Source organism: Chiloscyllium plagiosum, chromosome 37, assembly GCF_004010195.1.
Source record: "Chiloscyllium plagiosum isolate BGI_BamShark_2017 chromosome 37, ASM401019v2, whole genome shotgun sequence".
Taxonomy (NCBI): Eukaryota; Metazoa; Chordata; class Chondrichthyes; order Orectolobiformes; family Hemiscylliidae; genus Chiloscyllium; species Chiloscyllium plagiosum.
This window is the reverse complement of record NC_057746.1, coordinates 30,141,197-30,164,447: the sequence shown is the minus strand read 5'-3', so window position 1 is coordinate 30,164,447 and position 23,251 is coordinate 30,141,197. Positions and strand designations below refer to the sequence as shown.

Here is a 23,251-nt window from a genome sequence, read left to right as displayed (position 1 = left end):
ATTAGCCATGCTAAATTGCCCGTAGTGTTCGGTAAGGGGTAAATGTAGGGGTATGGGTTGGTTGCGCTTTGGCGGGGTGGTGTGGACGTGTTGGGCCGAAGGGCCTGTTTCCACACTGTAAGTAATCTAAAAAGACCAGATTTGGGAGCCTCAGTGCTGCCCTGATGTGATAACTGGGCACCATCGCTTGGGTCTTTGTGTTGGCATTTACACAAGTTCACAACAGTCCAGCCCACTGTCTGGCTACTCCCTCACTGACTGGAGTTACTTTTTTCACTGCAATCACCAACCCAGAGTGACCAACATCACCATAGCAACTGATAAAATATATTGAGGTGCAAAGTGGAAGAGAGATGAGAGAGAAAGTGCTGGAAGCCTTTAGGAGCCTCAAGGGAGGAATGGTCAATGAAAATATTTTCCCTCAGAAAGGTGTCCAGTCGAAATGAGGAAAATATTTTTCATTGACGTTCAGCAGCAGCTCCAGACGGAGAATGGGAATAATTGACTGGGAATTCTATTGGCCATTTGCTGAATGACAGGTACCTCTTGTGGTTATCACAGATGTTGACAGTGCTGTGCGCTGGCCTCTGGAAATCCCATAGACAGTGACGGTGTACTTGGTGCTAGGCCTCAGGCCTGTGATGAGGTAGGAGCGGCGATGGGCCATCACCGTCACATTCTGCACGCTCTGGGACCCCACGATTCTGTACTCGATGAGGAAGGAACCAAAGACCAACTCTGTCGTCCAGGAGACCCGCACAGAGTGAGCCGTCACCGTGGAAACGGAAAGAGGTCTCAGTTTAACGGGTTTGACCACGGCCTTGTCTGTCAGGGATGGATGGGAAGAGGGAAGGTGGGAGTGCAGGAAAGAGAAACATGTCAAATTTTCAACAGGGGGTCAAACCGAAACCCAGGTCAACAATGTCAGAGAATCATCAAAGGAGGTTATTTAGAACAAAGTGTCTCTCAGACTGAGGGGCAATACCTGTGGTCTTGGCGGAGGTGGTTAGCGGCCTGCTGCGTTGGTCACCAGAGAGCCCGTAGACATACAGTTTGTAGGTGGTGCTAGGTCTCAGACTCGTGATGACAGCGGATCGACGGTCACCAGTTACCGGGAGCTCGCTCACATCCTTTGAGCCCTCCGGGCCGTATTCAATCAAGAAGGAATCATAGGATCTCTCCATTTCCCAGGAGAGTTTGAGGGAGTCAGCCGTGACCTTAGACACGGAGACCTTGCCCAGATCCACCACCGTGAGCGGCCTCTGACCCTCTTTATCTGTGGAGGCTACAATTCAAAATGAAGACAATGATCATGGATCAGGCCCTGGTTCACAGCCCGAGGGGAATGTCGGAGTGATTCTGGACTAGAAATGGTGGGAACACCGATCCCAGTGAAGGGACGGTGAAGAGACTGGAACACTCGATAACTGTTCCGAGGTTCTCCCCTCTCTCTCCCAGCACAGAACTCACTCCAGCATTGACACAGCACTGAGCCCATTAAAGATGCTTTGGTCATCAATGGAGCTTCAAGAAATACAAGGATTAATGGCACCTCATTATCAGCCAATGCAAATTGTGAGAACAACAATAGCTTGCATTAATCTAGCACCAGTAGCGCAACCAAACAGCCATCTGAGTGATTTAACATGGCATTTGACACAGAGTCAGATACAGAGTTTTCAGGACAGGTGACTGTCGGATTGACCAAAGAGACAGAATTAAATAGGGGTCTGAAAGCAGGAAAGAGGTGTCATCACATTAAAGTGTAACAATATCCATTATTACCTTGAATAGCCCAGCTTCAGTCTCAGCACAGTGGGAATCTCTGTGACCTTTCTATCAGAGAACCAGGTAAACATTATATTCTGCATTCTGTTCTGTTACTCTGATATACTGAGGTAAGGGATGATCAGTCTGTATTGCACGCAACACAATACTTTTCACTGCATTTTGGGACATGTCACAATTGTAAATCAATTTAAATCCTAATTTTACAGCTATTTTTAAAAATTGTTTCTGTATTTAGCCTCTATTTAATCGATCAATACAAATCTCTGCCCTCAGAGCAGTTAATGAATTGATTCTGAACTATTTCAGGAACAGTGATTGGTTAGAATTAACTCAATATATCTGTGTCAATTCTGTATCAGACCAATTCCTATGGACTCTCTCCACCATCTATTACAGAGATCCTGACATATCTTTTCACTTCAGAGAATGAACTAGTTCTGTTGGGAAAAGCCTCTATTGAACTGGAGATATGCATTCTGTGTCAATGTGAGGTTATCAATGGGGTCAAAAACCTTGAAGAATTTAGAGACATTGTTCAATTCATTCCTAAGTGTCCTCTTTTCTGAGGAAGACAGTTCGAGACTCTCATCATCACTAACCTTCCTCTGTCCTGGGAAAATTCTCATTATCTCCTCTGCTGCCTCTCAAAGGCCCTTCCTGTAGCCTATTCCCTAAAGGATAAAGAGATTGATAGAAAGGACAGGAAGGACAATCCTCCTCTCAGACCGTGTTTGTGATGCCTGCTGTAGTGGAAGGACAAAGAGCAAAGTCACAGACACATCATCACTCGAATGAACAATGGGGGATGTTCATCATTGCTCTGAGTGCAAGGGGACAATGAAGAAAGGATGGCCAACTATGATGTGTCACAGAGTTGTCACAGCAAAATAGATAGTGCAGAGGTGTTCCAAGTAAAGTCATTGGGGATGTCCATGATTCACAAAGATGAATCACATGAGGATATTTATACACAGCTCCTGAATGCAGGTGGATGTTATAAATATATCAGAAACTTGCACATCTCTGAAGGAAGAGACAAGACCAGATTTGGGAGCCTCAGTGCTGCCCTGATGTGATAACTGGGCACAATCGCTTGGGTCTTTGTGTTGGCATTTACACAAGTTCACGACAGTCCAGCACACTGTCTGGCCGCTCCCTCACTGACTGGTGTTACTTGTTTCACTGGAGTCACCAGCCCAGAATGACCAACATCACCATAGTAACTGATAAAATATTTGAGGTGTAAGTGGAAGAGAGATGAGAGAGAAAGTGCTGGAAACCTTTAGGAGCCTCAAGGGCGGAATGGTCAATGAAAATATTTTCCCTCAGAAAGGTGTCCAGTCGAAATGAGGAAAATATTTTTCATTGATGTTCAGCAGTAGCTCCAGACAGAGAATGGGAATAATTGACTGGGAATTCTATTGGCCATTTGCTGAACGATATGTACCTCTTGTGGTTATCACAGATGTTGACAGTGCTGTGCGCTGGCCTCTGGAAATCCCATAGACAGTGACGGTGTATTTAGTGCTAGGCCTCAGGCCTGTGATGAGGTAGGAGCGGCGATCGGCCATCACCGTCACATTCTGCATGCTCCGGGACCCCATGATTCTGTACTCGATGAGGAAGGAACTAAAGACCAGCTCTGTCGTCCAGGAGACCTGCACAGAGTGAGCCGTCACCATGGAAACGGAAAGAGTTCTCAGTTTAACAAGCTTTACCACGCTCTTATCTGTCAGGGATGGACAGGGAGAGGGAAGGTGGGAGGGAAGGAAAGAGAAACATGTTAAATTTTCAACAGGGGGTCAAACCGAAACCAGGTCAACAATGTCAGAGAATCATCAAAGGAGGTCATTTAGAACAAAGTGTCTCTCAGGCTGAGGGGCAATACCTGTGGTCTTGGTGGAGGTGGTAAGCGGCCTGCTGCGTTGGTCACCAGAGAGCCCGTAGACATGCAGCCTGTAGATGGTGCTAGGCCTCAGGCCTGTGATGACAGCGGATCGACGGTCACCGGTTATCGGGAGCACGCTCACATCCTCTGAGCCCTCAGGGCCGTATTCAACCAGGAAGGAATCATAGGATCTCTCCGTTTCCCAGGAGAGTTTGAGGGAGTCGGCCGTGACCTTAGACACGGAGACCTTGCCCAGATCCATCAACATGAGCGGCCTCTGACCCTCTTTATCTGTGGAGGCTACAATTCAAAATGAAGACAATGATCATGGATCAGGTCCTGGTTCACAGCCCGAGGGGAATGTCGGAGTGATTCTGGACAAGAAATGGTGGGAATGGCCTTCCCAGTGGAGGGACGGTGAAGAGTCAGGAACACTCAATAACTGTTCCGAGGTTCTCCCCTCCCTCTCCCAGCACAGAACTCACTCCAGCATTGACACAGCACTGAGCCCATTAAAGATGCTTCGAACATCAATGGAGCTTCAAGAAATACAAAGATTAATGGCGCCTCATTATCAGCCAATGCAGTTTGTGAGAACAATAACTTGCATTAATCCAACACCATTAACGCAGGCAAACAGCCATATGAACGTTTTGACACAGATTCAGTTACAGAGATTTCAGGACAGGTGAGTATAAGATTCACCAAAGAGACAGAATTGAAGAGGGGTCTTAAAGCAGGAAAGAGAGAACACAAGGTTCCATCACATTAAAGTGTAACAATATCCATTATTACCTTTAATAGGCCGGCTTCAGCCTCAGCACAGTGGGAATCTCTGTGACCTTTCTATCAGTGAATCAGGTAAACATTATACTCTGCATTCTGTTCTATTACCCTGATGTACGTATGTATAGTATGATTCGTCTAGATAACACGCAAAACAATACTTTTCACTGCAATTCGGGACACGTCACGTTGTAAATCAAATCAAATCCTTGAGAGAAATTGCTTCATTATGCAGCCTTTGATTATTTTAAATCCCTGCGCTCAAATCAGTTAACTCACTGATTCTGAACTCTTTCGAGAAGCCGAGATCGGTTAGAATTGACTTAAGGTGTTAATTCTGTTTTCAGACCAATTCCTATGGACGCTCTCCACTATCTATTACCGAGAACCTGACCTACCATTCCACTTCAGAGAATGACCCATTTCTGTTGGGAAAGCCTCTGTTGAACTGGAGATATGCATTCTATGTCAATGTGAGGTTATACATCGGGTCAAAAGCCTTGAAGATTTTACAGACAACGTTCAAATCTGTCCTGAGCGTTCTCTGTTCTGAGGAGGACGGTTCTCGAGACTCACATCATCACTAACCTTCCTCTGTCCTGGGACAATTCCACTCAATCTCCTCTGCCGCCTGTTAAAGGCCCTTCCTGTAGCCTACTCCCTAAAGGATAAAGAGATTGATAGAAAGGACAGGAAGGACATCCATCCTCTCAGACCGTGTTTGTGATGCCTGCTGTAGTGGAAGGACAAAGAGCAAAGTCACAGACACATCATCACTCGAGGGACCAATGGGGGATGTTCATCATTGCTCTGAGAGCAAGGGGCCAATGAAGAAAGGATGGCCAACTATGATGTGTCACAGAGTTGTCACAGCAGAAGTGTTCCAAGTAAAGTCATTGGGAATGTCCAAGATTCACAAAGATGAATCATAGGAGGATATTTATACACAGCTCCTGAATGCAGGTGGATGTTATAAATATATCAGAAGCTTGCACATCTCTGAAGGAAGAGACAAGACCAGATTTGGGACCCTCAGTGCTCCCCTGATGTGATAACTGGGCACCATCGCTTGGGTCTTTGTGTTGGCATTTACACAACTTCATGACAGTCCAGCCCACTGTCTGGAGTTACTTTTTTCACTGCAGTCACCAGCCCAGAGTGACCAACATCACATAGCAGCTGATAATTTATATTGAGGCGCAAAATGGAAGAGAGATGAGAGAGAAAGTGCTGGAAGCCTTTAGGAGCCTCAAGGGAGGAATGGTCAATGAAAATATTTTCCCTCAGAAAGGTGTCCAGTCGAAATGAGGAAAATATTGTTCATTGACGTTCAGCATCAGCTCCAGATGGAGAATGGGAATAATTGACTGGGAATTCTATTGGCCATTTGCTGAATGATATGTACCTCTTGTGGTTATCACAGATGTTGACAGTGCTGTGTGCTGGCCTCTGGAAATCCCATAGACAGTGACGGTGTATTTGGTGCTAGGCCTCAGGCCTGTGATGAGGTAGGAGCGGCGATGGGCCATCACCGTCACATTCTGCACGCTCCGGGACCCCACGATTCTGTACTCGATGAGGAAGGAACCAAAGACCAACTCTGTCGTCCAGGAGACCCGCACAGAATGAGCCGTCACCGTGGAAACGGAAAGAGGTCTCAGTTTAACGGGCTTGACCACGGCCTTGTCTGTCAGGGACGGATGGAGAGAGGGAAGGTGGGAGTGCAGGAAAGAGAAACATGTCAAATTTTCAACAGGGGGTCAAACCGAAACCCAGGTCAACAATGTCAGAGAATCATCAAAGGAGGTTATTTAGAACAAAGTGTCTCTCAGGCTGAGGGGCAATACCTGTGGTCTTGGCGGAGGTGGTCAGCAGCCTGCTGCGTTGGTCACCAGAGAGCCCGTAGACATACAGTTTATAGGTGGTGCTAGGTCTCAGGCCTGTGATGACAGCAGATTGACGGTGACCGGTTACCGGGAGTTCATTCACATCCTCTGAGCCCTCAGGGCTGTACTCGATGAGGAAGGAATCATAGGATCTCTCCATTTCCCAGGAGAGTTTGAGGGAGTCGGCCGTGACCTTAGACACGGAGACCTTGCCCAGATCCACCACCGTGAGCGGCCTCTGACCCTCTTTATCTGTGGAGGCTACAAATCAAAATGAAGACAATGATCATGGATCAGGCCCTGGTTCACAGCCCAAGGAGAATGTCGGAGTGATTCTGGACAAGAAATGGTGGGAACACCGATCCCAGTGAAGGGACGGTGAAGAGACAGGAACACTCGATAACTGTTCCGAGGTGCTCCCCTCTCTCTCCCAACACGGAACTCACTCTAGCATTGACACAGCACTGAGCCCATTAAAGATGCTTCGAACATCAATGGAGCTTCAAAAGATACAAGGATTAATGGCACCTCATTATCAGCTGTGTGATATAGGTAAAGTAGTGTTACTTCTGCAATTATAATTACTTATACAAAGTAAATGAACTCACACCAGTGTGTAATTGTTTCAGCCAAGAGCTGAATTGGCAGGGGTGGAAACTGTATGGAGAAAGTACATAATTGTTTTTGTATTGGCTAGGATTGTATGCAAGAATGAAACGTGACTGCAAAACAATGGTAGATATTACAGACGAATAGATAAGATGCTGTGAGGGGAGGAAGTTAAGCTAGATACGCTTGTATAAATAGTAGGTATAAACATCTGTTTCCCACTTTTACAGAAACACAGGAACAAACCCCAATTAAAAGGGTCATAAGGATCAGTATGGTAGGGGAAGGTACAGATGGAGGGAGTAGATAATGATGAAGAAAGAATATGCCTAACAATGACCTAGAGCGGGATGAGGTCAAACGGCCTTGTGAGGCCAGAAAAAAGCATTTTGTCACAGACAAGGCCGGATAAGGCAAGAGATAAACAGGAGTAATAGGTGCCGGTCATAGGGAAGTGGAGGATGTAAACAGGGGAGGAACAATGTAATACAAAAGAAATCAAATTATATAAATATCGTGTATTAATTGAATTCAGTGTGTGTGTCCCTTGCCTTGTAGACACTGGACATCACACCCTCTTGCAAGAGTCAAATAAAGGACACTACTGATTCAGAATTTGTCTCGGACTGAAATTATTCAAGTGTGTGAGCTTTGTTTCTCACATCAGCCAATGCAGACTGTGAGAACAACAACAGCTTGCATTAATCTAGCACCAGTAGAGCAACCAAACACCCATCTGACTGATTTAACATGGCATTTGACACAGAGTCAGATACAGAGTTTTCAGGATAGGTGACTGTCAGATTGACCAAAGAGACAGAATTGAAGAGTGGTCTGAAAGCAGGAAAGAGAGATCACAAGGTGTCATCACATTAAAGTGTAATAATATCCATTATTACCTTGAATAGCCCAGCTTCAGTCTCAGCACAGTGGGAATCTCTGTGACCTTTCTATCAGAGAACCAGGTAAACATTATATTCTGCATTCTGTTCTGTTACTCTGATATACTGAGGTAAGGGATGATCAGTCTGTATTGCACGCAACACAATACTTTTCACTGCATTTTGGGACATGTCACAATTGTAAATCAAATCAAATCCTAATTTTACAGCCATTCCAAAAAATTGTTTCTGTATTTAGCCTCTATTTAATCGATTAATACAAATCTCTGCCCTCAGATCAGTTAACGCACTGATTCTGAACTATTTCAGGAACAGCGATTGGTTAGAATTAACTCAATGCGTTTGTGTCAATTCTGTATCAGACCAATTCCTATGGACTCTCTCCACCATCTATTACCGAGATCCTGACATATCGTTCCACTTCAGAGAATAACACAGTTCTGTTGGGAAAAGCCTCTATTGAACTGGAGACATGTGTCAATGTGAGGTTGTCAATAGGGTCCAAAGCCCTTGAAGAATTTAGAGGCAACGTTCAAATCTCTCCTGAGCGTTCTCTGTTCTGAGGAGGACAGATCTCGAGACTCTCATCATCACTAACATTCCTCTGTCCTGGGACAATTCTCATCAATCTCCTCTGCTGCCTTTCAAAGGCCCTTCCTGTAGCCTACTCCCTAAAGGATAAAGGGATTAATAGAAAGGACAGGAAGGACATTCCTCTTCTCAGACCATGTTTGTGATGCCTGCTGTAGTGGAAGGACAAAGAGCAAAGTCACGGACACATCATCACTCGAATGACCAATGGGGGATGTCCATCATTGCTCTAAGTGGAAGAGGCCAATGTAGAAATGTTGGCCAACTTTGATGTGTCACAGAGTTTTCACAGCAGAATAAACAGCGCAGATGTGTTCAAGTAAAGTCATTGGGGATGTACATGGTTCACAAGGATGAATCACAGGAATATATTTATACACAGCTCCCAAATGCGGGTGGATGGTATGAATATATCAGAAACCTGCACATCCCTGAAGGAAGAGACAAGACCAGAGTGGGGAGCCTCAGTGCTGCCTTGATGTGGTAACTGGGCACCATCGTTTGAGTCTTTGTGTTGGTGTTTACACAACTACCTGGTGGCTCCGCCCAATGTCCAGACCTCCCCCACTGACTGGAGTTACTTGTTTCACTGCAGTCACCAGCCCAGAGTGACCAACATCGCCGTAGCAACTGATAAAATATACTGAGGTGCAAAGTGGAAGAGAGATGAGAGAGAAAGTGCTGGAAGCCTTTAAGCACCTCGAGAGGTGAATGGTCAATGAAAATATTTTCCCTCAGAAAGGTGTCCAGTCGAAATGAGGAAAATATTTTTCGCTGAAGTTCAGCAGCAGCTCCAGACGGAGAATGGGAATAATTGACTGGGAATTCTATTGGCCATTTGCTGAATGACAGTTACCTCTTGTGGTTACCACAGATGTTGACAGTGCTGTGCGCTGGCCTCTGGAAATCCCATAGACGGTGACGGTGTACTTGGTGCTAGGCCTCAGGCCTGTGATGAGGTAGGAGCGGCGATGGGCCATCACCGTCACATTCTGCACACTCCGGGACCCCACGATTCTGTACTCGATGAGGAAGGAACCAAAGACCAAATCTGTCGTCCAGGAGACCCGCACAGAGTGAGCCGTCACCGTGGAAACGGAAAGAGGTCTCAGTTTAACGGGTTTGACCACGGACTTATCTGTCAGGGCTGGACACAGTGAGGGAGAGAACAAAATGTCAAATCACGAGCATGGGGTCACACTAGAACTCAGGTCAACAACATCAGAAAAACGCCAGAAGCAAACCATTCAGCCAAAATGGATCACTTCAATTAGAATCGATTCTGTGTGACTCCCTGCCTAGTCTGGAAGTGATTCCCTGATATTCAAATCCATCTCTTTCTCTGCAACACTCTTAGCTGAACAGAAGCTTACAAATTATTTCCTTACAGTCACAGCGTTCCAACAGATTGTACGATCAGCAAAGTTTGTTTAGAAATCTTTTACTCGATATAACTATAGCACATACAGCAATTCCCCTCTTCATGTTTTGAGGTTTCACATTAGCTCCTTCCACCCAACATGGACTGGGTGATGGTGTTTTTGCAGTTGTACGGTCAAAATGGGAAAGAAAAATTTTGGAAACTAAATCAGAAGTTTGTGGAAAAACTGAGTTAATATTTCAGATCAACTGATCCTTCGTCTGAACCGGGTTTGTCTTGCGATTCCTGATTTTATTTCTGATTTCCAGCATCAGCACTTCTTTGGTTTTTTTTTTGTTTAAAGATGTGGTTTGGATTTGACCCCGACTCTGCTGCCACCTCACATTGTCCGGACTGTAAAGTGACAAGCCTCCACTGTTTCAGCCGACAAACCCAAAATCCTGAGGTTCACAGTCTGGTTACTGTGTGTTTACTGTGGCTCCGAGAATGAGGCATTTGACAGCAACAGCGAGTCTGCATTTATGTGGCACCTGCAACCTCAGGACATCACCTGGGACTCCCAGGGAATATTTTGATGGAGTATCCGCAGTATTGACCAGGTTGCAAGGGGATATTTGCCAGGACTCAAGGAAATCTGGAACGTTTAACCAGACATTGGGAATATTGATCAGCGTCCTCGGCAAACACACAAATGCACATGTTGACACACACACACACACACACACACACACACACACACACACACACACACACACACACACACACACACACACACACACACACACACACACACACACACACACACACACACACACCTGCTCCAACTGGTGGAGCTCTCTCCTGATGAGTTATTGGAAGCAGACCCTGAGTGACAGTGTGGGATGGGCAGATGGAACATTTGTTGCGTAGCTGGTTTTGCCAGCTGACATATTGCTGTGCGTCCCAGAACAATACAATAGTGCTGAACAGAAAGAAAGAGCCATTCGTCCCACCAAGTGCACGCAGACCGTTTGAAGAGGAAGCCCACTCTCTTTTGTGTTTCCCTCCCCCAGTTCCCACACCCTCTGCTCCCTCGCTGTGAAGAGCCCCTCCAGAAACCCAGATTGCTGTGGAGTGAACAAACGATGAAGTTTGCCCTAACATTGACTCAATTATTTCTTTTTATAATTCCTGTAACTAAAATGGTACCAAATTGTGGCGACTTATACACATCTTACTCTATAGGCACCTGACAATAAATTGCTATGCTATTCTATTCTAAATGCTGGTCGCTATCCAGCAATGCCCACATCCTGTGAAACAATAAACGGTGCCTCCTTAGCTACAGCCCAGGCCCACCAATGTTGGGTTTGAACATTTCGAGTCACCAGTGGCATTTTTGTCAACTGTCTGACATTCCTCGGTCCTTGCAGTTTCCACACTGTCAGGTAACAGAGATCACCAAGTTCTCAATATAAGGGGCTTAATGTACACACGGACAGATCAACAGCACCACTCCAATATTCCAACGGATCAAATTCAGATCTACACGGAGGAGGAACAGCATTCCCAGCTGATTCTCCATCGGCTGAGCCAAACAGCTGGGAAAAGTGTTGAGAATTTAATGCCGTTGCAATATTCCCAGAGATGCTTCCTGTTCAGGCACCCACACACTCCACATTCTAATAGCTGCAGACGCAACAAAGGAAAATGATGGGAAATCCACCATTTTGCTTTGTTTGAGGGGAAGGAAGAGCTTGCAGTGAAACACTGGGACATTGCAGCTATTGCAGGTTCCAGAACATTCACTGAATAACCCCCCAGCTCCCCACACATTGGCCAACCCGAATTATTCCAGGAGGATCGGGGCCTCCCTCGAGGTAGATTGTTGGCCAAGTGTATTCCTGAGAATGAGAGAGTAGATTCACAGGGATTACTTTACCCAATGAATACAGACAAAAGCACAAAGACAAAGGCACCCAAAGGTTTCTGAGCAGGGACTATGCTTGCCAGTAAACCCCTCATGTCTCACGAAGGTTTAAGGAGCATTGGTGCGAGTGAGGACAAATATTTCCTCCGTTCCAAATTCTGTTTTTCTGTTGTAGCTGGACCACGTTCCATGAGAAACATAGGTCAAGATTTTCAGGATTGGTAAAGCATAACCAACAGCAGCTCAATGACATGACACCCCCTTCCTGCAAAGGGTCTACAAAAGGTTTTAAAAGGAAAACAAACAATTTGCTTCCTGCAACAAATACCTGTGGTGGTCACTACGCTGGTCAGTGGCTTTGTGTGCTGGCCCTTAGCGACCCCATAGAGACGGACAGTGTAGACGGTGGTAGGCCTGAGGCCTTTGATGGAGGTGGATCTTTGGTCCCCGGTCATGGTCAGGTTGTACACTCCCCGGGGCTCCGAGGTGCTGTACTCTATCAGAAAGGAATCGAAGCCCTCGCTTGCTGTCCAGGAGAGTTTGAAGGACTGAGCCGTGATGTGAGAGACAGAAAGGTCGCCAAGTTTACTTGGCTTCACAGCGTCTTTAGCTGCGGTGGCTAGGAAAGGGAGAAAAAAACACCAGTAGGTGACTGCAGGAAAAGGTTGGGCTTATACATGTTAGATCCTTGTGAGAGTGACATACATGAACCAATCCTGGAATTTATAAATTCAATCGGTTAGTTCAGCTCATGCGATATATTGCCACAGTAACCAGTAACTGAGGGAGGCAGAGGGAGGTAATTGAGGGGATCAGAGGGAGTGGGTTGAGGAGGACAGAGGGAGGAAGTTGAGGGGGACCAGAGGGAAGGAATTGAGGGAGATGATGGGGACAGAGGGAGGGAGTTGAGGAGGACTGAGGGAGGCAAAGGGAAGGAGTTGAGTGGGATAAAGGGAAGGAATTGAGGGAGGTCAGATGGAGGGAATTGAGGGGAGTCAAAGTGAGTGTGTTGAGGGAAAAGAGGGAGGGAGTTGAGGGGATGTTTTGGAGGGAGCATGGCATGACTAGTTCATTGAAGGTAAGCTCACGGTGTGAAACGTTCTGCTGTCCTGCTAGACTCCGTGAGACTTGCTGCAGGTTAATCCATGGTGTCACTGGAGAACTTCCATTGGTGGAAAATCTTTACGGGAAATGCCCCCATTTCTGCACAGTCCATGCTGGGTCGTTCAGAGCAAAACTGTTGGCTGGTTATTTATTTCTGTTCATTGGTTATTAAATTCTGGGAATGAGAAATGGATTGGCAATTAACCAATCAGGCTAACGAGGGACGAGTTTGCTTTCTGATTGGCTGCAGGAAGAGACAGGTCAGGCGGCCAATGGCAGGACAGTTCTAAGCTGGAAAGGCCCCAGAGATGGTGACTGTCCCAGGAAGCATCTGGGAACTGAGAGCCTGGACAAAGAGCTGGAATTCCCAGCTGTGGCTCCCTCTGGAATCAGACTGAAGAGGTTAAGGAGGTCAGCGCTTCCACACCAGAGACTCAGGAAGAGTGTGAAGGCCGAAGGATGTATTGCTGTACTGAGGGAGTGCCTCAGTGCCAGATGGACTGTCTCCCACTTGGGACATTATGTTGGGGCCTTTCACCTGCTTGCTCAGGATCTACGAGATGGGGTGGTGAGGGATTTGGAAACGATGAGGAGGATGTCAAATTGAGGTGTTGCTGGGCTGGGAGCCGCTCGATGATTGCTGTGAGGACAGACGCTCAGGCACACTCACGTCGACATTGGGAAGATGGAAGGTTAATGAGGTGGTTGGTGACCAGTATAGATTTTGCACTTTTTGTCTCAGCTGCAGAATAAAGTGACAGTTAAAGTGCAACGTGAATCCATATTCCACGAGGTGACGAAACGCCATTCTGAAATGGTGGTTGTTGTCATGGCAACACCATGAGGCTGTGGAAGGAAATGTGGCCTCTACCACTTGATGTATGACAAAAACATTTCTCTGTAAAAACACAGTTATACTGTTTCAGCGGAAATACCTGTGGTCTTGGCGGAGGTGGTCAGCGGTCTGCTGCGTTGGTCACCAGACAGCCCGTAGACACGGAGCTTGTAGGTGGTGCTAGGCCTCAGGCCTGTGATGACAGCAGATCTACGGTCACCGGTTACCGGGAGCTCACTTACATCTTCCGAGCCCTCAGGGCCGTACTCGATGAGGAAGGAATCATAGGATCTCTCCGTTTCCCAGGAGAGTTTGAGGGAGTTGGCCGTGACCTTAGACACTGAGACCTTGCCCAGATCCACCACCGTGAGCGGCCTCTGACCCTCTTTATCTGTGGAGGCTGCAATTCAAAATGAAGACAATGATCATAGATCAGGCCCTGGTTCACAGCCCGAAGGGAATGATGGAGTGATTCTGGACAAGAAATGGTGGGAATGCCAATCCCTGTGAGAGGATGGTGAAAACAAAAAGGCACACTGGAAAGAGATACACCCTTATATAATGTCACGAGTTAAACACTGGTGTAAGGTTTACATCTGCTAGCTATCACCCTGGGGGGTTATCTGTATAAAATTAGCTTTGCTAAAGATCACAGTTTGTTGAGTGTGAGTGGAGATCACATTCAGCAGTCCCTGTGTCCCTGTAATGGGTTTAAACAATCATCACAATCAAAATGAACCAGGTACAAAACTTTGGGTTCAATGAACCGCTGAGTGTGGATGGTGTGGAGAGAGACAGAGTGAGAAAGAGAGAGAGCTTCAAACTATTTTGAAACAAGGTCAAATGGTAGTCACCGCTGTTAGCAAATCAAGTCACATATCTCCAGCCTCTGTCTCATCATATCAGTGAGACTGTCTTGAAATCAAAGTGATTATTGTTTTATTGAAAGCATTACCCCAGCACAGTTTCCAAGCAGCACTCCCACATTTGGATTTACATTGGGGTCCCTGATTATTAACTAATTGACCAGAGAAAAGGAAGTTCCAGGAACTCATCTCGCAGCTTCAGGCCAGTTCATTTTCTTTCTAAACTGCTTCTAATTTACAGATTAGCGGAAGGTTAGAGAAACATTTGTAAGAGCAGTGCACGGTGGCTCAGTGGTTAGCACAGCCGCCTCACAGTGCTAGGAACCTGGGTTTGATTCCCACCTCGGGCAACTGTCTGTGTGGACTTTGCACATTCTCCCCGTGTCTGCGTGGGTTTCCTCCCACAATCCAAAAAATATGTGGCCATGCTAAATTGCCCATAGTGTTAGGTGCATTACTCAGGAGTAAATGTAGGGTAGGGGAATGGGTCTGGGTGGGTTACTCTTCTGAGGGTCAACGTGGACTTGTTGGGCCAAAGGGCCTGTTTCCATACTGTAGGGAATCTAATCTAATCAAAATCAAAACAGTGAACCTGACTAAGATTGTGTTTCAGCTCACTAACTCGTGACCCGTTCATTAGGCTGAGGAGTGGCAGGAGAAGCTTGTTTCGGCAATAACTGCACTTTGGTTTCAGCAAACTTTCCATCTGTATTAACCATCATTTCACTGAAGCCAAGGGATTTGTTGTGTTTTGTTTCAATTTGTACAAGGTCAGCAGCAGGATTGGCTCTGGCGGAATTTATTGTCCCAATCTCGTTGCAGCAGAGAAGGTAATGGGGAGCCACCACCTTGCTGTGGGTCTGGAGTCACGTGGATCGGGTACAGTTCCCTCCCTAAAGGCAAAAACCAGATGGGTTTTTTCCAACAATCGATGGTTGTTTCCTGGCCATTGTCGCTGAGATTAAGCATTAATTCCAGATCTGCTTATTTTGTTCGATTTGAATTTAAACTCCCTCAGCAGCCAAGGTGGGATTCGAACTGATGCTTTCATCAAGTGCAACACTGATCCTGTTCCACCAGCTCACCATCGCCTCAAGTGAGCCTGAGAAACCCTGCTTCCTAGTTGAGTATTTGTATCGGTTAGTACTGCCCACCATTAAATATATATTTGCCTTGAAGACAATGAGGTCATTAGCTCTTAGGCTGTTGGAATTGGACAGGAGGACGATATTTATCTTTTCAACAGTATGAATATTTTTGTTTTGTCCCTACATTGGAATGTGCTTAGGAAATGAACAACATGAAACAAAAACAGCTCGCGATTTCTACAATTTCAAATCTGCTTTTCAAAGACAGAGGGACTGGAGTGACAGTTGCTCAGGGTTAACTCTGGTTTCTCTCTCTCTCTGTGCACAGAATGTTCAACTTCTCCAGCGATTTCTGTTTGTGTGGGGGACTGAGGTTTAAATACTGCCTTCATCAGGCAGGGTATTGAGTATAAGGATTGACAAGTCATGTTAAAAGACATGACATTGGTCTGGCTACATTTAGAATACTGTGCACAGTTCTGGTCGCCACATTACCAAAAGACGCTTTGGAGAGGGTGCAGAGAAGGTTTATGAGGATGTTGCCTGGTATGGAAGGTGCTAGCTATGAAGAGAGGTTGAGTAGGTTCGGATTGTTTTCATTAGAAAAAAGATTGAGGTCTACAAACTCATGAAGGGTATAGTCAGGGTGGATAGAGATAAGCTTTTTCCCAGGGTGAGGGATTCAATATTGAGAGCTCACGCATTCAAGGTGAGAGGTGAAAGGTTTAAGGGGGATACATGCGGAAAGCACTTCACACAGAGGATGGTAGGAGCCTGGAACGCGTTGCCAGCAGAGGTAGTAGAGATAGGCATGGTAGATTCATTTAAGATGCATCTAGACAGATGCATGAGTAGGTGGGGAGCAGAGGCATACAGATGCTTAGGAATTGGGCGACAGGTTTAGACGTGGATTTGGATCAGCACAGGCTTGGAGGGCCAAAGGGGCCATTCCTGAACTGTAAATTTCCTTTGTTCTTTGTACTGCTGGAGAGCAAACCCCTGGGCAGTAACAAGCAAGGAGGCATTAAACCAAGGGTTGTGTTGTTCAATGTTAGCAGGGAATGAAAAAGGTCTGTGTACACATATTACCCTCACCACTGAGGAGATGTCTTTTCCAATTGTCTAAAGGAGATGAGGCACCATGGGCTTGTCAGTCAATGGCGTGTGAGGGCCCCTGGTAGGGTTAGGTGTGAATTCTGACAATCAGAATTGGCAATTGCTATTCTCGAAAGGTACCCAATCTGTGCTAGAGAGAGAGAGCGAGAGAAAGGGAGGGAGAGGGAGAGGTACCTGTGGTGGTCACGGCAGCAGTCAACGGTTTGCTATGTTTGCCATTGAAGACCCCGTAGAGATAGATGGTGTATCTGGTAGTAGGCTTGAGGCCTACGATGAGGTAGGATCTTTGCCCGCTGGTGCCTGTGATGTTTTGGGTCTCCTCAGAGCCCTGTACTCTGTACTGGATTAAAAAGGAGTCAAAGTGGGCCCTGTTCACCGTCCAGGAGATTTGGAGGGAGTTAGCCGTGATATCAGAGGTGGACACGCTGCCCAGCTGAGCTGGTGTTGTAGTATCTCTCTCTGCAGAAGCTAAAGGAGACAAAGGGGATAAAAATAAAACCAATCAAAAGTTACTGGTGCCCAATCACAACATACAGAGAGATAGGATTAAGGAGTTCGGAGAGAACAACAAAGAGTTTCTGATGAATGCTCAGTCTGAGCTGACGCTCCAAATTGGCTGCAACTTGATTGAGGAACCTTGCACCTCCAGAGTGACTGGCAGCTGTCAATATCAGTCTCGTAGAGATATATCCTCATGTGGTACCCAGTGCCACACACACACATACACACACAGACACACACACAGACACACACACAGACACACACACATGCAGACACACACTCACACAGACACAAGCACAGTTGAAAGGGACACCCAATGGGAGTTATTTTCACCTCCTGGTGAGGAATCTGACTCAATGGCTGCTTGCTCAATGGGGTCAGGGGTGACGAGCAAAACTGGAACACAAAACTTGTATATCCAAAGCCCATTTTGCAATCTCAGAATGTCCCAGAGTGCTTTGAATTGCTCATGATGGGCTTCTGAAGGATAGTCACTGTTGTATTGTTAGAAACATGGCTGCCAGTGTGTGTACAGCAAGTAACAGTGTAATGCCCAGCCTGTGGCTCACTTGTTGAATTTGGAATTAGTCGGCCATTAACAGCCATTCCTCCCACTCCCTCAGCCCAGGTTCTTCAATTGACCCTCTAACCGTCTCCATCCTCTCCCTCCTCCCACTCTCCTGCTTATCCTGCTCTCTTTGACTAAACCTATGACCCCCTGCCACACTGGGGTCCTGATTGGGTGGGGTTGGGTACAGTGTCCAATACTGACTGATGTCCTGCTCCTGTAAACCACCGTGGGTCACCTTGTTTATCAAAAACTGTTGTGTAAAGACACAGTGTTTCTGGGGCTGAGATTAACAAATGAATGATCGATTGGGACAGCACAGAGAGGGGCCATTCAGCCCATCAAATCAACATGGCACTTTTCTTAAGAGGGCAATCCAGTTAGCTGCACTTCTTGCAGCCTCTCCCCCCTTACCCTTACAACTATTTTCCTCCAAATATTTATTCAGTTGCCTTTTGACAGCTTCATGCATCCCTGGCCCTATCAAAGGGTCAATAGGCTATGGTAATGTTGCCCGTTTATATATGTACAGTATATAATTATTCTAATTCACAGCTTTTGCCTCACCATCTGCCATCGTGCATGTGCAGGACCACCTTCGTGGCTGTAAAATCAGAAGAAAGAGGTAAGTTTGTTCACATTGAAAGGGATACACCTGTGTAAGGTACCTGAGGTAGTCACAGTAGTGGTTAAGGGCTCTGTCCTTATGCCATCAGAAATCCCGTAGAGATAGATGGTGTATCTGGTAGTAGGCTTGAGGCCTACCATGAGGTAGGATCTTTGCCCGCCGGTGACTGTGATGTTTTGGGTCTCCTCAGAGCCCTGGACTCTGTACTGGATTAAAAAGGAGTCAAAGTGGGCTCTGTCCACCGTCCAGGAGAGTCGGAGGGAGTTAGCCGTGATATCAGAGGTGGACACGCTGCCCAGTTTTACAGTCTCTTTATCTTTGGAAGCTAAAATAGAGAGGAGAAAAAAATGGAAGAAATTGAACAGGAAGAGGAATGACCGGAAACAACAGGTGGCATATCTTTCTGAGCAGATGTGATCCTGAATTTCATGTTGCCCGTTGCTGGGAGGATCAATGTCTTTAGCTCTCTAGCCACTCAGACTGGTGCTTCCTCAAGCCGATAACAGAGGAGTCAATCTCTTGGGGAAACTGAAAACTAAGGTCAGAATCACTATTGGCAACTGGCAGTATCAAGCACATACAGCGATGTTACTCTCCCCCTCAACTCTGCAGGTCGCCTCACTCCCCCTTCCTCCCTCACTTTCCCAATCTCTCTCGCTCTCTCTCAATGAACAGCGAGACATTTCAGTTTAATCTGCCCATCCCCATCAGGTCTATCAGATGCACTGAGCTGGGCTCATGGCCATTCAGGTCACAGAGCCAGGAGACCGAGTCTGGACCAATACGGCGTCATTGGAAAGGTTGCCCCAAATACTTGGCTTTTCACCATTGTCAGGGAAACTCCAACCCATGGGAATTCCCTAAAACTTACCCTGATGCTGCATTAATCCATGAAAGACACACCCTGGCCTATTTCATAAATATACCTATATCTACAGAGACAATTAACTGATTTCAGAACGTACAAAGCTTATCATGTCTTTTTGAATTAGATTTCGGAACAGTTGGAGGGTGAGATTGTGCCACTGGGACATAAAGGGAAATCTGTACCTTTTGTGGTAATAACTCTGCTCAGTGGCTTTGTGCGTTTTCCATTAGAGACCCCGTAGACATAGAGGGTGTACTTGGTGCTAGGCCTCAGGCCTGTGATAGTTGCCGAGCGGTTGCCGCCGGTGACCGTGAAGTTCTGCACAGCCCCGGAGCCATGCACTTTGTACCGTATCAGAAAGGCATCGAATCCCTTCTCTGCAGTCCAGGAGAATGCAGTGGAGTCGGCCGTGACATTAGAAACCGACAGGGCGCCCAGTTCAATCTCCTTTTGCGGTTTGGGCTTGGCCTTCTCAGGAGAAGCTAGAAAGCAGAAAGAGACGGGACATTTTCACCAGAGGAAAGGATACTAAGGAGATGTTCGACCAACTAATTTGGACAATGAAGCCTCTGGGGTTTAGATCCAACTAAGGCAGGGGATGCAATAGGTGTGACACAAATCCCTTCCCAAGCGAATCCCACAATCCACAACTTGGCTGTCAAAATGTGAGACTGTAATGGAACTTGGTTGTGCTGATTCGAGCCTAAATCATAAAACATGGGGCAATATCCAGGCTCAGAATGTAGTCTGGTATTCCCTTAGAAATCCTCGAGATGGACACATGCAGTTCTTCCACATGATACTTCGGAGGTGTCCTCCAAAACTGCATCTTTAACATAAAAGCAATAAACTCCGCGATCACTCACAATACTTCTATCCCCTTGCCCCATATACCACCACCCTCCATCATAGCAATGTGTAGATTCTACATCGCCCTCAGACAGATAGACAGACAGACAGGCGGCTGGGGACAGTATCAATGCTGACAGGGAAACACACACGCACACATATACAGCAGCTACACAGCACAGTGCAGAGTGAGATCCACAGGCACCGACTCAGCCCCTGGTTACACTCAGAGACAATCACCAACTTTGTCATATCAAAGATCATTTGGGATCTTAGTGGGCGAGAGCAGGCAATGCCTCATTGAGCCAGGCAGCTGTACACATGGAAGGTCAAGGATAGACAACTCAACGTTTAATTCAGGCAAGGAACAAAGAAACTTCGGGGCAGTTTGCGGTAACAGTTCTTGCCACACAAACACAGCCGACACAGAGAAGACCCCCACCCTGCCGGAGAAAGAAGGTCCATGCAGTTAGATTGTATTCCCAGCACCAGCGCCAACTACCACAACTCCCCTTCTCCCCCACCCCCAGGCCAGGTCCTCTCCCAGACGCTGTGAGAGTAGGTCTGGCATCTGTGCAGTCAGCCAACATCTCGGTCTCAGCTTCAAGAGCCCCTTAGAGGCCGGTTCGAGGCCGGAGAGAGAGAGAGAGAGACCGTGGGACAAAAGGCATGCGCTGAAAGACGAAACATGGAGCTCTGCAGTGAAAACAATAGGGAGAAGAAACATATTGTGGGTGTGATTCATGGACAGGAGCACACGGCTATCTCAGGCAAAGCAATTGGTGAACGGAAAGCCATTTTCAATGCCAAACCACTCTGGGCAGAAAGACAGTAAAAACAAACAAGAGAGGGAGACAGGACAAGTGAAGATAAATCACCTGTTGACACAGGAACTAAAGAGTGAGGCAAACACTACCTTTGGTGGTTAATGGAAGGAGCAGTGGCTTTTTGTACTGGCCCCCGGAGACACGGTACAGGGAGAAGAGGTACTTAGTGGCAGGACTGAGGCCTGTGATTTTGAAAGAGCGGCGGTCACCAGTAAGTGTGACGTTCTGTACAGCTGCAGAAGACCGCACTCTGTACTGGAGGATATAAAAATCAGTGCCTCTCTGAGGTGGCCAGAACAGCTGGACAGAATCCGAGGTGATGTTCAAGAACGACAAGCGACCCGGTTTCATCTTGTCACTTGGCTTCCCCCCAGAGGCTGAAAATCAGGGGAAAAACAAAAAAAAATGTTTCTCTTCAAAAACAGCGCAACAATGTTCAAATGCGATCTGATTCACACGAGATCCCCTCCCCCCCACCGCAACTCGCCGAACTGAAAGTGACAATTCCTGGCACAGACTGGTTCACACCAAGTGACCATGCTGGAGCCGACAGAGCCCAGAAGCTTCTCCCTCTCTCAGGGCAGAGCTTGAGCAATGAAAGGTGGATCCATCTGACATTAAACTGCAGCATCGACAGACCCATGTGCTGTCAAATCTCACTGTTGCTCAAAGGGAGATGAATTCTGAGTGCGCGTTGTACAGATTGCTCCTGGATTTCTGTGCTTCAGTGAAGATTGAGGGTTGAATGTATTTGGAAGGGTGGATGGGGAGAATGTGTTTCCTCTACTGGGGGTGGATGGGGTTTGGGGGAGGCTCAATTTAAAACATTGTTTCCCAATCTCAAAATTAGGGCAAGGTTTCGAGTGAGGGGGTGATATCAGAAAGCAGTTCTCTCCCAGCAGAAATCTCTCAACTCTGGGTATCAATGGAAATTGTTGACAGACTTGAAGAGTTCTTTCTGAGGGGTAATCGAGGTTCAGTAATACACCATCAAGCCAACGGGTTTCTCTGGAGGGTCACCCAAGTCCACCCAGGCCCCACATAAATGCTACGTTGGTTTGGAATGCCTTTCTGCTAGTTCTCCATTCCTGTGGGCACCCATTGGTTTTTGAGTCTGTATTGAGCAAGACTACAGGAGCAGTGGAAATCCAGAAACTGTACAGCAGGTAGTTATGCAGTGAACATTTCTAACTGCTTATTACAGCCACATGGATTTCTCTCACACTGAGAATAGAGTCAACCATCACCTGAGACCGAGCCACGTGGAGATAATACAACATGCAGGACTGAGCAAAAACTTGGTCAAAATGACAGGTAATAAGGAGAGATGGATCGAGGTGGTGAAATTGAAGGAGGGAAGTCCCGAGTATAGGAAATAGGCAGATGAAGACACACCCTCCAGTCGGTGGATTGGGAGATGATTAAAATCAGGAATATGCTGGAGACCAGAATTAAAGGATTGCAGAGGTCTGGGGGTCGGTGGGGGGTGTGGGGGGGGGGGGTGGGGTGTGGAGTTTGGAGGGTAGACAGACCATGGAGTGATTTGAAAAGAAAGATTACACGATTGAGTTGAGTACATCAGCTAACGTTGCATCAGAGGACTGTTGGAGGTAATGATTACAGTTATGAGGGAGGTGTTTGGTTTCCAATGTAACTTGAATAAAAAACACTTTAACTAAACTCAAGTCTTCAGTCTCCAGACAGAAAACAAAACACTTTTCTTTAGTATCTTACACAAAGAAGAGGTAATACCTTTGGTGGTTATGAGGGTGTTGAGTGGCTTGCTGCGGACACCAGCAGAGATCCCATAGACATAGACTGTGTACATGGTGTTAGGCCTCAGGCCTGTGATGACAGACAATCGATGGTCACCAGTTACTGTCACGTTGTGCACATCCTCAGAACCTCGCACTCCGTACTGTATGAGAAAAGAATCAAAATCTTTCTCCGCTCCCCAGGACAGCTGGAAAGAGTCCACTGTGACGTTAGAGACTGAAAGATTCTCCAGCTTATTCACTTTACTTGGCTTTACTTTGTCTTTATCTGTGGAAGCTAAAAAGGGAATATAGACATGAACTTTCACATTTGATGAAATCCCATTCAGCGACTGAGGCAATCTATTGTAGGTTCACAACCTGACAATACAGGGCATGAAGAGATGGAGGAATCTGAAAACAACAAATTTCAAAAGCCTTTCTTAATTTGAACAAAACTCTGGTGGAACTGCTGACGGAATGTTTCCACTTGAGAGGCAAAGG

The 23,251-nt window shown here is 46.6% G+C and overlaps 1 protein-coding gene across 1 annotated transcript in view; it reads right to left on the bottom strand.

Moving 5' to 3' along the window:
* Nucleotides 1-23,251, bottom strand: part of LOC122541552 (tenascin-X-like) — a 110,919-nt gene that overhangs the window by 25,871 nt on the left and 61,797 nt on the right. Inside the window, exons 23-36 of the mRNA XM_043678381.1 lie at nt 22,746-23,045; nt 21,083-21,370; nt 19,500-19,799; nt 18,490-18,774; nt 16,927-17,220; nt 13,783-14,082; nt 12,072-12,362; nt 9,310-9,600; nt 6,313-6,612; nt 5,871-6,152; nt 3,680-3,979; nt 3,239-3,520; nt 986-1,285; nt 544-825 (exon numbers count right to left, since the gene is read on the bottom strand). Coding sequence (XP_043534316.1) covers nt 544-825; nt 986-1,285; nt 3,239-3,520; nt 3,680-3,979; nt 5,871-6,152; nt 6,313-6,612; nt 9,310-9,600; nt 12,072-12,362; nt 13,783-14,082; nt 16,927-17,220; nt 18,490-18,774; nt 19,500-19,799; nt 21,083-21,370; nt 22,746-23,045 — 4,095 coding nt within the window. The remainder of the gene's footprint in view (nt 1-543; nt 826-985; nt 1,286-3,238; nt 3,521-3,679; nt 3,980-5,870; nt 6,153-6,312; nt 6,613-9,309; nt 9,601-12,071; nt 12,363-13,782; nt 14,083-16,926; nt 17,221-18,489; nt 18,775-19,499; nt 19,800-21,082; nt 21,371-22,745; nt 23,046-23,251) is intronic.